We start from the raw sequence: 16969 nt of genomic DNA on the forward strand, positions 1-16969 counted from the left end.
ACCTCTCTTTCCCCATCAAACAAAGAACACGCACCAGCACAGCAAATGGGAGAGACCGAAAGATATATAAAAAAAGAGGGCAAGCGCATACTTCATAGTAGAAAGCAGCATGCACACGCATCAGCGCCATTGACTCGGTCGCTATCCACCTCTCATCGTCATCTCTCCATCTTTTTGCTATTTACGGTGCCGCTTCCCGCGTGCCGTGGTGCAGACACTTTGAGCAAGAAGGATAAAAATCCGCTGGCACCACAGAGAAATCCAAGGACACCACCATACACCACCCTCACAACGCAAAAAAAAGGGGGTGCCTAACGAGATGACGAAGTTTCACGCGCGCACCCGCAACCAACGAACGGGTCCTGCCAGCCGCCTGCAACTTCGGCGCCCACCGTGGGAGAAGGGGGTCCTGATAACCGTAACGAAAGAGGAGCTGCAAGACAGCAGGGGAGTCGGGGAGGAAAAGAAATCATCCAACCGTCAATACACAAGAGGCAGGATGCGTTCCAAGGAGACAAGGCAACTGCCTTGGGAACTTCTCAGTAAAGTCGAAACAAAAAAAAATCGTGTGTGTGTGTGTGTATGTGGAGAACCATAAATAAGTGATAAGTGATAAGTGATAAGTGACGGCAAAACGCACATATGAGAACAATATATATATATATATAAACATTCATGTTAATATATAGATGTATATACACACACACATCTGTATACATGTATACATTCATAATAATAATATATATATACCATATAGAGAGAAACATACACCGACGACGCCACATGTCATGAAATCACGAGATAAAACCCCCTAAACGCCACGGATGGACGGAGAACACACAAGCAACAACAACAAAAAAGAAAGGACACGTGCGTCTGCAACAGCCACAAATAGGTGTGATGCACGGTACACTTGGGATGCAGCCATCGGACAGGGGTACTGTGGAGCAGGTGGTGGTGGTCGTCGTGGTGGCAAGGAGGTTGGGGACGGGAGGAGTTACCGAGACGCAAACAAAACAATAATATCCTCGGAGGGAAATGGAAGCAAGAAAAAAGGGGGAGAAGCGATCGAATAGGGAAAAGCCCTGAGGAGGCAAAGCAATACACGAGACCACTCGCGTGCCAGTCCACTCCACGAAAAGAAAGCACCAAAGAGCACGGCAACGTACGAATCACCACGCCAAAGAAAAAAATGATCTCACACGAGAAACAGAATGGAAAATAAAGGCGCAAGTGCAACGGATTGGGCGCCAAAAAAATGCAGCGAGAGGGGTTACCGCAAAACAAAAGAAAAACGAAGAGAGGGACACACAAGCTCCGCGTGCGCGACCGTCGATGCCTCGCACGACTCGTGCGAGGCGGTGAAGTGAAGCAAAGACCTCTGACAGCAGTCAGGGAGAAAGACACAGAGGAAACGCTGACAAATCCACGCTGAATCGTGTCACAACCACCGCTCGCCACCGACACGACCAACACGCTGCCCTTCGTTATCCTCCATCTCTCCTCGGTGCTCGGGAGGACGTCGCCTAGCCTTTTGCTCTCTCTCCCCATTTCTCCTTGGTCACGGTCCCTTACACTTCTCCCTCGACATGTCCATCCCACTTCCACGAACAAGTCCACACGCATACGCGCACACAGCCACAGCTCGCCAGCGACTGTTGCACCACGGCGAACCGCCCGCCATCCGATCGGGCCGCGCGTCCAGCCGGCTCTTCCTGTCCCTCCTCGTCCCTTCCCCGGGGACGTGTTGCGCGATAGGCGCCAGGCCGACCTGGCGGGACTGCATGCCGTGACCCGCCCGGGCCGCGTCCGGGGTTCTGCTCGAGACCAGAGGCAGTGGCGCCTGTCGTGCGGGCACTAGGCGGTGGATGCAAGTGCATGGAGGAGGAGCCCAGCGAGGAAGTGGGCCAGCCGCAGGTCAGGACCCTCTCAGACCCTCTGCCCTGCCGGTGCGCCATGTTTCGCCCTCGGCCGCTTCGTGCCGCGGCACGCCGTCATATGGTGTGGTGACACTTTACATGGGAGTCTGGCGGGCTCGGTCGTGCACACCTCGAGGGCGCTCACGCCATGCCGCCCGCATCGTCCCACCCCGGCCGCACGCAGGAGATGCCGCATGTTTCCCGGGCACGCACTTTCTTTGTGGGTGGGGGCTGATGGGTATGCATCTCGTCCTCCAACATGTGCCGGATTGTCGACACGATTCGTCGTGCGCTGCTGCAGAGGTGATCATCATGACGGCAAGTCTCCCCGGCACAGCGCCAGCCCATACCTGCCCGCCGATACCGAGGAGCCCGCCAGCGCTACCCGCGGGCAGGCTGCAGGGTCTCTGGCCTTTCCACCCAGTGGGTGCTGGGCCGTGTGATACCGTGGTGAGGTCCTGGGCGGCATCAGGGGTATGCTCTTCAAGAAAGAAGACATGGCGAGCATGCAAGCAAGTGAGCAAAAGATTGAGATGGGAGTGGTAGATGAGCAGCCATACCAACGTGTATGTACACAAGTGTGTGTGTGTGTATGTGCGTGTGTGGCTTGATTGCCGGATCGTCACATCCATCAACTTGTGTCACCCTCAAGAGGGGAGGGGGAGGAGATCGAAGCAACATAAAAGAATTACAATACATATTCGAAAAAAAGGAAGACAATAACATACAACGGTACGTCTGCCGCTGGCCAAAACACATACACAGACTGACACACACCAACGCATACATACATGCAGATAAAACGGAAAAATTCACCGTGCTATCGCGCACGCTCTCTGCCCGTGTCCTGTGAAGAGAGCGTGCAACAGAAAACCGCGCCTGCACTCACATAAAGCAGGCAACACAAAACAAAGGAAAAACTGGGCTCACTCAGCATTTCTACGAGGCTACGTGCCTCGACGCTGGCGGGCAAGGACAGATGGAGGGCGAGTGCAGTGCACAGTGAGGCCCAACTGCGAAAAAGAAAATGCGTAAGGAAAAGAAAGATTAGGCACGTTTGTGTGCCTTTTCTCGCGTCAGACGAGATCGAAAGGCGAGGAGTGGGTGAGCAACATGCAGAGAGCCCCTCGCACACCGCGATAGTACCCTCGCGCGGTTGGCAGCTTTCGACTTTCGTCTCACAGCGCTTCTCTCGGCACGCCCTTCTCACAGCAGCCCCCCTGCGCTGTCTCATTATCTTCGCCGCCTGCCAGTCCGTTCATAAAATGACGCGGTGACTGCACAGCCCTCAAAGCTCTAAGTGAGCAAGGCAATGCGCCCACCACCATCCACCCAGAGAACGCGGCAAGTCGACATGGCCAGCGCTGAAAACAAATAATGCGCATGTCGACACAGCTCTACTGGTGCTGTGCCTCGCACGCACGATTCGAAACGACGGACGCAGTTGAACCGAAAAATGTAGAACGGAGCATGTACAGTAAGGCACAGGTACACAGTCCTTCAGTCAGTACAAATCGCCTGATGCCGAACACTCCTCCACCAGTTCTTATAAAATGGACAACGGTCGATAAACAAAAAAAGACACAAGAATTCTTAACAAAGCCCATTGCACTCACGAGACCTCTTACATAATCACCCTTACGCTCTGCTCATCAGCGCGGCAAGCCACTGCAGCAGCACATGCAGCACGACTTCTTGCTCTCTATGCGCTGCCGGTGCGCCTCCTCGTGCTCAAGCTCCGCCTTCTCGCTGATGCGCATGAACACCTGCTCAATCGACGTCTGTGACACGCTGTAGTCGCGCATCTGCAGCTTCTCCTTCTGCTGCTCCAGCGCAGTGAACACGCTCGACAGGCGCACAGTGTTCGGCAGCTGGTATGTGAAGCGCCCCGCGCGCACCTCCGTCAGCTTGCTCGACGGGAACTCCCTCTCGAAGAACAGCTCCACGCCAGCCATCACCTCCGGCGACTCGTCCGCCACGCGCACCGCCACCTCGAACCCCGTCCCGTACTTCTGCTTCAAGTGCGTCTTGTCGCCGATGCACCGCAGCGTCCCGTCCACCATGATCGCAACGCGGTGCGCAAGCGCCTCCACCTCCTCCAGGTGGTGCGTCGTCAGCACAACGGAGCAGTTGTCCGCCACCGTCTCGATCGCGTTCCACAGCCCGCGCCGCGCTACGGGGTCCATGCCGGCCGACGGCTCGTCGAAGAACACAACGCGCGGCCCGCCAATCAGCGACACAGCAACAGACAGCTTGCGCCGGTTGCCGCCGCTCAGCTCGTGCGACTTCGTGCGCCGGTACTCCGTCAGTCCGCACAGCTTCATCAGCCCACGCACAACGCGGTCGCACGCGCGCGACGAGATCCCGCGCACGCCGGCGTACAGGTACAGGTGCTCCTCCACCGTCAGCAGGTCCAGGCACGCGTCGAACTGCGGGCAGTACCCGATGCACCGCAGCGCCTCGCTGCTCTCCGTCACAATGTCGTTCCCGCACACGTAGGCTCGCCCGCTCGTCGGGTAGAACTCCTGGCATAGGATCGAGATCGCCGTCGTCTTGCCCGCGCCGTTCGTCCCCAGGAACCCAAACACCTCCCCGGGCCTCACGCCCAGCGTGATGTTCCGCACCGCAACCTTCCCGTTCGCGTACTCCTTCCGTAGGTTCAGCACCCGCACAAGGTCGCCCTCGCGCTCGCCACCCTCCAGCACAGCGCGCCGCTCCACCGCGACGTCCTCGTCCTCCTCCTCGATCACCTCCGCAGCACCGTCCGGGTTGTGGAACAGTCGCTGGCTGCGCTGCCGCCGCCCGGGGTGGTCAATGAACAGCGTGATGAACAGGAACACCGGGATCTCGATCGCCATATACACGCACACCCACCCCACAACGTCCATGTCCCACGTGCTGGTGTCCACGCCGAACGCGCGGGTCACCTTGAGCAACGCGAGGTTATTGATTGCCTCGCCAACGCAGTAACTAGGTACAATGCGAAAGATAAAGCGGAGCACTTTGGCCACCTTCCCTGTCGCCTCTATCAACGTCAGCGCAGACACCGCCAGTACAAGCAGAAACCCCACAATGAAGTTGACAAGCATGACGACATTCTGCGCAGTGGAATGATTGTCGAAGGCGAAGCTGAGCGCGTATGCCATGAGGATGCCCGACACGCCGTAAAGCAGAAGCACCACAAACGTTGCACCGATGTTGTTCAGCGCAACGTACTCGTCACGGCCGAAAACGAGGAAGACAACGATGACGAGGCACATCGTGATGATGTACGAGCAAAGGTCGAACAAGAAATTGGATAGCCAATAGATGTAGAAGCTCAGGCCAGAGACGTTCTGCAGGTGCCGCGCTTTGCACTCGCGCTCCCTCACAATCCAGCCCACAAAGGTCGAAGGAATAAAGGTGAACGGGATCATGATGATCACGGCAATCATCATCGCGTACAGAGATGACTCCACCGCCTGCTGCTGCGATGTTTTGGGGAGAGGTGCCACAGCAGTGGTAACACTCGTGTTATATCGGCCAGTTGCCACACGAAGGTGGGCGGCAAAGACATTCGCTGTCTCGATGGCGACCTCGTGCAAAGCCGACGTGTTGTAGAAGACACTGTGGTACGTCTCCCCGCTGCCCGCAGCCGCGCACGAGACGCCGCCGTAGCGCTCCCTCGCGTGTGTCTGGTACGTCCTGTTCAGCTTCTTCGAGAACGCAGAGGCATCCGGCGTGTCCGTCCAGATGTCCATGTGCACCGTCGTCGAGAACGGCGTCGTCACGTCCAGCACGCCCTCGCAGTTGGCAAGCGGGATGTCCACCGTCGTCCCGTACACGTCGCTGCTCAGCAGGATCGTCGGCGTGCTGAACAGCTTCACCAGCGTCAGCAGCATCGCAAGCAGCACGCACGCGACGGGGCACACGATCTGAAAGAACTGCGTGCGCCGGTCGCGCAGCGCGTTCCACAGCCGCTTCGCCATCATCGCGCGGAACTGCAGCCGCCGCCGCGCCCACCGCCCCTTCTCCATCTCCACGTTCCACACAGCCTCCGTCGCATCCGCCTTCTCCTCCGCCGCAAGCGCATCCGCGTCGCGCTCCGCATCCGGGCCCTCCGCGATCTTGATGAACACCTCCTCTAGCGTCGTCGCCGACAGCGAGTACGCGTTGATCCCAAGGCCGGGGATGCCCTCCTCCACAGCGCACAGCAGGTCGGGGAACGCAGGCTTCGACGCCATCGGCAGCCGGTACGCGACCTCGCCGGCGCCGCTGCCAATAGCCTCCGCCGCAGGCACGAGCGTCTGCACCATCTGCTCGATCGGCCCGCGCCGCGCGTGCGACACGACGGACATCGTCAGCACGAACCCAACGCCAAGCCTCGACTTCAGGAACATGTTCGACCCCGCGCACTGCAGCCGCCCCTTGCTCATGATCGCAACCGTGTCGCCGAGCAGGTCCGCCTCGTCCATGAAGTGCGTCGTCAGCAGAATCGTGTGCCACTTCGCCATCTCCTTCAGCAGCGACCACGCGTGCCGCCGCGCGCCAACGTCCATCCCCGCCGTCGGCTCGTCCAGGATCACAAGCCGGCTCCCGCCAACAAACGCAACGGCAACCGACAGCTTCCGCTTCTGCCCGCCAGACAGCGCCTTCGACATGTAGTGCGCCTTGTCCTCCAGGTCCACCGCGGCAAGCAGCCGCCCGATCGCATCCTCCTTCTCAGACCCCCTCAGCCCCTTGATGGCAGCATAGTAGTCCAGGTGCTCCCGCACCGTCAGCTGTGGCCACAGGATGTTGTGCTGCGGGCACAGCCCGATCTCCTGCCGCACAGAGCTCAGCTCGTGCCGCACGGAGTGCCCGTACACGTAGCAGTCGCCGCCGTCAGCCTCCAGCATCCCGGTCATCAGGTTCATCGTCGTCGACTTGCCCGCGCCGTTGTGCCCCAGCAGCACAGAAATCTCGCCCTCCTTCAGCGACCAGCACAGCCTGTCCACCGCAGCAAACGCCTTGCCGCCGCGCCTGAACGTCTTGCGCAGCCCGCGGATCCGCACTGCCGCGGCCTCCTCCACCGCAGGGTCCACCGCCTCGAACACGCCGTCCTCCGCGCGCCCGTCCCCCGCGCCGTCCCCGTCCATGTCGTCATCGCCCGCGCGGCGCCGGCAGAAGCACCACCGCACAGGGTCGATGATGAAGAACAGCGGGTTCCTCGTCGTCCCCCACTCCTTCGGGACCACGCGGTCGAAGTACATCATCAGCAGCAGGTACACAAAGATGTCCACAAGGAGGAGCACAAACACAACGATCAGCTTCGGGTCGTCGCGGAAGTATGCCAGCGCACCGGCTCCGGCGCCGCCATTCATCTCGTGCTCAAAGAGCAGAGCGAGCCCGACAGCAAAAGCGCTCGGGCTCAGGATCATGATGCCCATCTTGGCACCGCCGCTGGCCTTCTCCATCGCAAAGAGCGGTATCGCCATCGCGAAGTAGATGAGAGGCGCAATGATGGCCGCCAGCCGCGCCTTGCTGAACACAGCCGCAATCGCGCCGGACAGCGCAATGGTGGACCACGAGAAGAGCAAGAACATGAAGAAGATGTACCAGGGGCTGCTTTCCGGCAAGTACGTCAAGCGCAGGAGAATCGTGATGATAGCCGACACCACAGTGTACCACACACCATACACCACGAGCCACGCAAGGTACATGGTCCACTCAGAGAGACCCATGATGAGCATGGCCTCGCGAATGCGCAGCTCCTTCTCCACCACGATCCGCTTCGTCAGCTGCGACACGGGGTACAGGAACCCAAGCACCAGAATCAGCGGCGCCAGGGAGGCACCAGTCAGCAAGAAGGAGCTGGTATGGTATGCCTTCGTGGGCATGGCGGTGTACGTCAGCGGCTTCGTCGTCGGCTTGCCGAGCACACTCGCGGTGTAGTGATGGTACACGAGCGTCTGCAGCGTCGTGTAGCCCGAGAAGATGTACGGCGAGTTGGTCGACGTGTCGAGCCCGCCAAGGTACCCGCTCAGAACGCTCTTCGACGTCGCTGGCAGGGCCGATGAGTTGACCATGATCCTCACGTTGAACGTGTCGGCTGTGTAGCTGTCCAGCTCCACAACGCCCCACGTCGGCGGGTCGTCGTGCGTCAACGACAGTATGTGCGACGCAGCCTCCGCTGCCGTCGCAAATGTGCCGCCGTACGCGTTGTCGAACAGCTTGGACTGGGTCCGCATGTACGACACCAACGACTCCACCTCCGGCGTGCGCGGCGCAAAGTACAGCAGACCGCCGTACGAGAACGGCGTTGATGCTCGAATCGACTGATCCATCGCCACCCACTGACACGCGATGAGTGTGTCCAGGGGGAGCATTGGCGATGTCGTGAGTGGCAGAGCGCCGAGGAGCTGTGCTACCACGTTTTTCAGAGGCGGATCGTAGCAAAAGCCGCTCGGGATGCCGCGGCCGTGGGGGCAGTAATACCTTTTTCCCGCCACACATGGCGTTAAGCCGGCGATGCCGCTCGCCAAGGACGCGTTGTAGCACAGGGAGCTGCTGATCGTATCGGCCATTGCGAACACCTTATCCGGTCCTGTGGCAGAATAGTAGAGACCAGAGGAATCTTCTGTCGTGCCAAAGACGGCCCACAGAATGACGGAGCCGAAAACGAAAAGGATGGGAATCAAGAACTCGCACAGCGTCGAGCACCACTCTCGCTTCATCAGGATCAACACGCGCAGGAGAGTGTGCCTGAGTTGCTGGCAGCATCCAGCCCGATGGCGACAGTGCGCCGAGCTTCTGGCAGATGCCGACCTGCGGTTGAAGACATTGTATTGGTCATCCGCTTGGGGCTGTGGGATCTGCTCGGCCGTCATCTCGACATAGTTGCCGTCGTTCAGGTCGTTTTCGGGGACGGATAAAGAAGCGTGGGCCTCGGTTTTGAGCGTAGTCGTCCGCATCTCCCCCGTTCGCAGCGCAGTGTCTCGCATCATGCGCTCGTCAGATCTGAAAAGGGTCAAGTTTCTGCCACTCATCGGCGAGTACTCGTCTTCCACCGCGGGAGTCAAGCGCTGGCCTTCACCAAAGACCCAGCAGTTGTTTTGGGAAAACCTCGACCCCGACGGTGCGCCTGGCGAGGCAAATGATGCCAGGGGCTTCTGCTTCGTCGTCGTGGAGTTAGGAGAGGGCACACGCGGGCCGGCCTCAGGCATAGGTGGCTCGCTCTGGTCCAAGGGAGTAGTCTGCTCTTCGTGGATACGACGTGACACTCGGTCAGCACTCTCCTCTTCGCTGTGCAGAGAGCTTGTGAGCGGGAGCTCCGACACGTCCCGAATTCTGAGGGAGGAGGCTCGTGTAAAGCGGCAGCGAGGAGAAGAAGGCGCGTGCGCGTCAAGCTGAGTCCGTGAGGCCCAACGTTGGTGTAAAGCAGCGGCTCCAGCGGTATATGCGCTTAACGTCCGTTTCCGGATAACTTTTCGTGGCGGATCTGTCCAAACACCAGAGTCGGTCTCGGCGAAATCACAAGAGAGAGTGTGGTAGAGGGAGAGGGAAAGAGGATGGATGCCAGAGTTACCAGGAGGCTCCGTGCGGAAGACAGGGAAGGGTGGCGAAGGCGGGTGGTCAAGGAAAGGGTGGAAGAGGCGTGGAAGCACACTGTGAATCAGTCCGCAGAGCTGTAAAACGATGGCAACAAAAATAATAAAGGTCGGGAAGACGGGTGAAGCGAGCTAAGTAGAGGCCACAACAGGGGAGAAACGGCGGTGCGTGCGACTTGGCGTGCCCAGGCCTGTTCCACACAGGTCACGCCGAAAGGGAACAGCAAGAGAAAATACACAGAAGAAAAAAAATGGGTTTGGACGCCCAGGGAGGGAAGGGGAAGGATGTGTGGGTGTGTGTGTGTGTGTGTGTATGCGGAAGTGCTAAAGCGGTCGCTACGTCGCGTGAGAAACAACTGCGCCGGTCTCGAATCAGGCGTCGAACGAAGCCCACAACGAGAACGCAGAGAGGTGAGTTCAACGAAATACAGCGTTACAAGAAAAAGGGCGGAAAAAAAAAAACATGTAAGTTTAATAAGTGCCTAAGAAGCCAACCAAAACAAAAGACAGGAAGAGTCTCACGGCCAACCTCATACACTCACGCACGCACGTCCAGACGCACAACCTCTCCAGCACGCACACGCACACACACACACACGCGCCGTCTCTCCTCGCAGGGGCTTGCAGCCGGTGTGAAGAGGAGGGAGGGAGGGGGGTGGAGTGAACAGCAACGGAGAACTTCGGTACCGCGATTGTGAACAAAAAGTGAGAAAGGAAAAGGCGAAGGGAGGGGACATGCACGCGCGGCCACGGAAAACAGCACCAGTGCTGGGTGGATCAACGGGGCTCGGACTAGTTTGCGTTACGTGCGCGCTTCAAGTTCGTCCGGTGGGCGGAGGGGGGTAAGCAAGAAGAGGCGCACGTGGGTAGTGAAGCAGGCCTGAATGCGTGTGCTTGTGCGTGTATGTGCAAGCGTGGTACAGCGGAGTGTGTACGTGTGAGGAGGAGGGAAGAGGATGGGATGGGAGGAAGGGGGGGCGTGGTGAGTGTGCAACTTCACAGTGAGAGGCGGAGAGGGACGAGAAAGCGTAAGGGAGAGACTCCTTTTGGAGTCGGTTGCGTGGAGGTGGCCCAACAACAGGTGGAGGGGGCACGCAGCGGGGGACAGACAGAGGAACGGGTGAAACCCTCCGTGCACCAGCAGCCTGACGGAGATCCTGTGATGGCCAGTGTCCATTCCATGAGAGACTGTGACTGCACACAAAGAGCTTCACCTGAAACGCAAATCTCACAAAGAAACACATTGTTGTTGTTTTCTGCTCCTTCTAGTCAGCAGGGGACCCCTGATGCCGCCCAGGACCTCACCACGGTATCACACGGCCCAGCACCCACTGGGTGGAAAGGCCAGAGACCCTGCAGCCTGCCCGCGGGTAGCGCTGGCGGGCTCCTCGGTATCGGCGGGCAGGTATGGGCTGGCGCTGTGCCGGGGAGACTTGCCGTCATGATGATCACCTCTGCAGCAGCGCACGACGAATCGTGTCGACAATCCGGCACATGTTGGAGGACGAGATGCATACCCATCAGCCCCCACCCACAAAGAAAGTGCGTGCCCGGGAAACATGCGGCATCTCCTGCGTGCGGCCGGGGTGGAACGATGCGGCGCCGATGCGGGCGGCATGACGTGAGCGCCCTCGAGGTGTGCACGACCGAGCCCGCCAGACTCCCATGTAAAGTGTCACCACGCCATATGACGGCGTGCCGCGGCACGAAGCGGCCGAGGGCGAAACATGGCGCACCGGCAGGGCAGAGGGTCTGAGAGGGTCCTGACCTGCGGCTGGCCCACTTCCTCGCTGGGCTCCTCCTCCATGCACTTACATCCACCGCCTAGTGCCCGCACGACAGGCGCCACTGCCTCTGGTCTCGAGCAGAACCCCGGACGCGGCCCGGGCGGGTCACGGCATGCAGTCCCGCCAGGTCGGCCTGGCGCCTATCGCGCAACACGTCCCCGGGGAAGGGACGAGGAGGGACAGGAAGAGCCGGCTGGACGCGCGGCCCGATCGGATGGCGGGCGGTTCGCCGTGGTGCAACAGTCGCTGGCGAGCTGTGGCTGTGTGCGCGTATGCGTGTGGACTTGTTCGTGGAAGTGGGATGGACATGTCGAGGGAAAATATATATACCGAAGAGGGACCTACGGCGGGGCAACGTGTCTTTTGGAAGTGGAAATGGTAGACAGGTCAGTGTGGATGAGCGTGACGTGACATGGGAAAGAGGACGACGGCGTCGGGTCTCAGGTCGGGGGAGGCGGGAAGCAAGGCAACAGGAGAGCAATGGAGAGGACACACATGGACGGCTGAACCTGCGTGCAGTTGCAGGTCTCCAGGAGTAGCTGGAAAAGGTTGGCGCACCCTTCGCAGCCTCCCACACCAGATGTGAGCGGATGATAAAACGCCAATAGGCAGGCGCGCGCCTACACAATGCATTATACGTGCGTAACACCCTCCACCCCCCTTCTCTACCCCATCGACCAGGAGTTGCGGGATCGGTGGGAAGAGGATACTAAGCACAGTCCTCCTCCTCACGCAGGTGCCCGCTCTCAAAAAAGAGACACGCGCCCAGCTGCCAATGGAGGCGACAGTACATCTGCATACCATGAACAGTCCTGAGGCACGTGCGAATGGGAATGGGAGGGTGGGGGGGGGGGCGTTGATTGTCATATGGTTTCGCTTTCTTTTACGGTCCGCAATGTGTTCTCGCTGTTGTTTGTGCGCCTTTCTGTACCCTCCATTCCGCTGTGGGGGATGAGGTGCCATGTCAAGTGATGGATACAAACAAAAAAAGGTCGGATCTGTGTGTGTGTGTGTGAACGGGTGAGAAGGTGTACAAAAACAAAAAGGTTTCACCATGTAAAATACCCCCCACACACACACACATACACAACAGAAGAAGGGGGAAAACCACCTCAGAGAGAGGGGGAGAGAGAAGGGAGAAAGCGAGCGCGATAATGGGAGGAAGCGAGAAGGCAAGAACCAACACAGCAGTCACGCTTGGAAGACAGCAAAGGAAGGTGAGCATTACAAGGAAGCGCGGGGCATCAGAGAGGAAAGGACATACATAAAAGGTGTGTGTGTTGTGCGTGTGTGTGAGGAAGAAAAAAATGAGAGGAGGGGAGGGGGCAGGGACCCATCATTTCGCGTAGAAGACAAGAAACCAAAAGGAAAAGCAAGGTGGGGAAGCAAGACACAAAGAAACGCCTTTGCACATGGACGCGCCGAGGCATCGACAACACTGCCAACGGATATGCCGCCCGCACCTCCAAACATAAATATATATGCATATGTACGCATGTTGGGAGAACCACAAAAAAAAGGCCATGAAGAGATGTTCAGGAGAAGCAAGCACGCAAACAAAACGAGAAGGACGTGTGGGTGAAGTGTAGGGAGATGGCGAAGACGGAGGGCGCCGTCGGTGGGAGGGGGTAAGGGGGAAGAGGGCAAGACGTGAAATAGGCGCCAAACAAGAGCAAAAAAAGAAAGACAAGACGCAAACAGTACACCTGCCCTAGTTCGAGTGGTATCAAGTGTGATGCCCTGTGTAGAGCGGCGGGAAGGGGAGGGGGGAACGCCGTGGCGGTTGTTGCCCCACCCTTTCTCTTTCCTTTCAGCCTCCTCTACGGTGCATGGTAAAGAGCGGTGTGAAGGTGGTGTAAAGAAGAAATGGCGCCTGCACCCAAAAGTGACAGGCGCGTACCACTTTCAAATGGGGTGCGCCAGCGGCACGAGCCATGTCGTGAGGGGCCACACACACACACACGCAAAGGCAGCGCCACCTTCAGATCACCACGACTCCACACCGTTTGGGGATACCGAGGTGTCCCTCCCCCCGCGAGGAAAGCAAGCTAATGCGGTATATCACCTGTGCCCATACGTGTGCCGTCTGCATTGGAAGGCAGAGGGAGAGCACAAGCCCACTCGGCGCCGGGGGAACCCTCCCTCCAAAACACACATCACATCAACAAAAAAAAGAGGAAAGAGAGAAGGGGGTACGGCTTTGTATACGTGTGTGTGTGTATGTGTGTAAATTGCCGACGTCATCGCAGCTCGGCAAACGAGAGAACAAAGAAGAGACACACGGAACGCAACGTGAGAGGTCGCGGGCAGCGGGAGTAGAGCGGGGAGGAGCAAGAAAAACGCCGTGGACGATTCGAAGACGGCAGGCCAGAAGACGCGAGCCACGGGAAGGGGAGGGAGGGAGAGGGGCGCAGGCACACACACGAAAAAAAAAACGGCCGCAAGGATAGCCATCGTAGACAAGAGGAGAGAAGCACAACAATAAAAAGGAGCAGATAACAAGGAAAACACATATGGCCCCATCGTCTGGCACTAGAAGGATGAGGGCCTGGAAAAGTGAGCAAACACTTTACCGAAACGACAGAGGGGTGCAACCCAACGAGAGGGGCAGAGAAGAGCGCAGCCGTGAGCGAGAGAAGGAAACGGCAAGGCAACACAGACGACACATAATGCGGACAGCCAAACGAAGGCAGCACTCCAGCACAGCGCAACCCATGGTCGGCATAGAGAACGCTGCACATCGGAAGGGAAGCTAAAAAAGCAAATGGAGTTCTCCAAAGGCATCAATAAACGAGAAGAGGCCGCAATCTCGCGTCAGCCACACACAAGTGACTCTTCCCGTAGCCACACTGTGTGTGAGTGTGGGTGTGGGTGTGGGTGTGGGTGTGGGTGTGTACCTGTCTGCCTCTCTGCCTGCGATGGCATCAGGGTTATAGGTCATGAATGGAATTAAAAAAAAACGAAAAACCACCGAGGCCCGTGCTGCGCTCGTGAGAGCCACTGTCCACAAGATCGGAGGCCTGCGGCAGCCCCTAAAGCAGATACAGAGACGAAACAAGAGCCACCAACAGCCTCGTAACAGTCCACGTCGTGCTGGTCAACTTCACATGCAACAGCCCCCCCCCACACACACACCTCCATCACTCAGACACCAAATGCTAGCAGCACATGCAGCACGACTTCTTGCTCTCTATGCGCTGCCGGTGCGCCTCCTCGTGCTCAAGCTCCGCCTTCTCGCTGATGCGCATGAACACCTGCTCAATCGACGTCTGTGACACGCTGTAGTCGCGCATCTGCAGCTTCTCCTTCTGCTGCTCCAGCGCAGTGAACACGCTCGACAGGCGCACAGTGTTCGGCAGCTGGTATGTGAAGCGCCCCGCGCGCACCTCCGTCAGCTTGCTCGACGGGAACTCCCTCTCGAAGAACAGCTCCACGCCAGCCATCACCTCCGGCGACTCGTCCGCCACGCGCACCGCCACCTCGAACCCCGTCCCGTACTTCTGCTTCAAGTGCGTCTTGTCGCCGATGCACCGCAGCGTCCCGTCCACCATGATCGCAACGCGGTGCGCAAGCGCCTCCACCTCCTCCAGGTGGTGCGTCGTCAGCACAACGGAGCAGTTGTCCGCCACCGTCTCGATCGCGTTCCACAGCCCGCGCCGCGCTACGGGGTCCATGCCGGCCGACGGCTCGTCGAAGAACACAACGCGCGGCCCGCCAATCAGCGACACAGCAACAGACAGCTTGCGCCGGTTGCCGCCGCTCAGCTCGTGCGACTTCGTGCGCCGGTACTCCGTCAGTCCGCACAGCTTCATCAGCCCACGCACAACGCGGTCGCACGCGCGCGACGAGATCCCGCGCACGCCGGCGTACAGGTACAGGTGCTCCTCCACCGTCAGCAGGTCCAGGCACGCGTCGAACTGCGGGCAGTACCCGATGCACCGCAGCGCCTCGCTGCTCTCCGTCACAATGTCGTTCCCGCACACGTAGGCTCGCCCGCTCGTCGGGTAGAACTCCTGGCATAGGATCGAGATCGCCGTCGTCTTGCCCGCGCCGTTCGTCCCCAGGAACCCAAACACCTCCCCGGGCCTCACGCCCAGCGTGATGTTCCGCACCGCAACCTTCCCGTTCGCGTACTCCTTCCGTAGGTTCAGCACCCGCACAAGGTCGCCCTCGCGCTCGCCACCCTCCAGCACAGCGCGCCGCTCCACCGCGACGTCCTCGTCCTCCTCCTCGATCACCTCCGCAGCACCGTCCGGGTTGTGGAACAGTCGCTGGCTGCGCTGCCGCCGCCCGGGGTGGTCAATGAGCAGCGTGATGAACAGGAACACCGGGATCTCGATCGCCATATACACGCACACCCACCCCACAACGTCCATGTCCCACGTGCTGGTGTCCACGCCGAACGCGCGGGTCACCTTGAGCAACGCGAGGTTATTGATTGCCTCGCCAACGCAGTAACTAGGTACAATGCGAAAGATAAAGCGGAGCACTTTGGCCAAATTCCTCGTCGACTCTTTCAACATTAGCGCAGACACCGCCAGTACAAGCAGAAACCCCACAATGAAGTTGACAAGCATGACGACATTCTGCGCAGTGGAATGATTGTCGAAGGCGAAGCTGAGCGCGTATGCCATGAGGATGCCCGACACGCCGTAAAGCAGAAGCACCACAAACGTTGCACCGATGTTGTTCAGCGCAACGTACTCGTCACGGCCGAAAACGAGGAAGACAACGATGACGAGGCACATCGTGATGATGTACGAGCAAAGGTCGAACAAGAAATTGGATAGCCAATAGATGTAGAAGCTCAGGCCAGAGACGTTCTGCAGGTGCCGCGCTTTGCACTCGCGCTCCCTCACAATCCAGCCCACAAAGGTCGAAGGAATAAAGGTGAACGGGATCATGATGATCACGGCAATCATCATCGCGTACAGAGATGACTCCACCGCCTGCTGCTGCGATGTTTTGGGGAGAGGTGCCACAGCAGTGGTAACACTCGTGTTATATCGGCCAGTTGCCACACGAAGGTGGGCGGCAAAGACATTCGCTGTCTCGATGGCGACCTCGTGCAAAGCCGACGTGTTGTAGAAGACACTGTGGTACGTCTCCCCGCTGCCCGCAGCCGCGCACGAGACGCCGCCGTAGCGCTCCCTCGCGTGTGTCTGGTACGTCCTGTTCAGCTTCTTCGAGAACGCAGAGGCATCCGGCGTGTCCGTCCAGATGTCCATGTGCACCGTCGTCGAGAACGGCGTCGTCACGTCCAGCACGCCCTCGCAGTTGGCAAGCGGGATGTCCACCGTCGTCCCGTACACGTCGCTGCTCAGCAGGATCGTCGGCGTGCTGAACAGCTTCACCAGCGTCAGCAGCATCGCAAGCAGCACGCACGCGACGGGGCACACGATCTGAAAGAACTGCGTGCGCCGGTCGCGCAGCGCGTTCCACAGCCGCTTCGCCATCATCGCGCGGAACTGCAGCCGCCGCCGCGCCCACCGCCCCTTCTCCATCTCCACGTTCCACACAGCCTCCGTCGCATCCGCCTTCTCCTCCGCCGCAAGCGCATCCGCGTCGCGCTCCGCATCCGGGCCCTCCGCGATCTTGATGAACACCTCCTCTAGCGTCGTCGCCGACAGCGAGTACGCGTTGATCCCAAGGCCGGGGATGCCCTCCTCCACAGCGCACAGCAGGTCGGGGAAAC

General features: G+C 59.1%; 2 protein-coding genes across 2 annotated transcripts; both read right to left on the minus strand.

The window, feature by feature from the left end:
• Positions 1-3571: 3571 nt before the first annotated feature.
• Positions 3572-9103, minus strand: LMXM_27_0970 (putative ABC transporter; the record flags this gene model as incomplete). The annotated part of the gene is made up of 1 exon (XM_003876621.1): positions 3572-9103. The coding sequence occupies one exon, from the start codon at positions 9101-9103 to the stop codon at positions 3572-3574; it is 5532 nt and encodes a 1843-aa protein (XP_003876670.1).
• A 5329-nt stretch (positions 9104-14432) lies between these two features.
• Positions 14433-16967, minus strand: LMXM_27_0980 (putative ATP-binding cassette protein subfamily A, member 9; the record flags this gene model as incomplete). The annotated part of the gene is made up of 1 exon (XM_003876622.1): positions 14433-16967. A coding segment is annotated over one exon (2535 nt), but the record flags the coding sequence as incomplete, so codon positions are not given.
• Positions 16968-16969: the final 2 nt, after the last annotated feature.

This window comes from Leishmania mexicana, chromosome 27 (genome assembly GCF_000234665.1).
Source record: "Leishmania mexicana MHOM/GT/2001/U1103 complete genome, chromosome 27".
NCBI classification, from domain to species: domain Eukaryota; phylum Euglenozoa; class Kinetoplastea; order Trypanosomatida; family Trypanosomatidae; genus Leishmania; species Leishmania mexicana.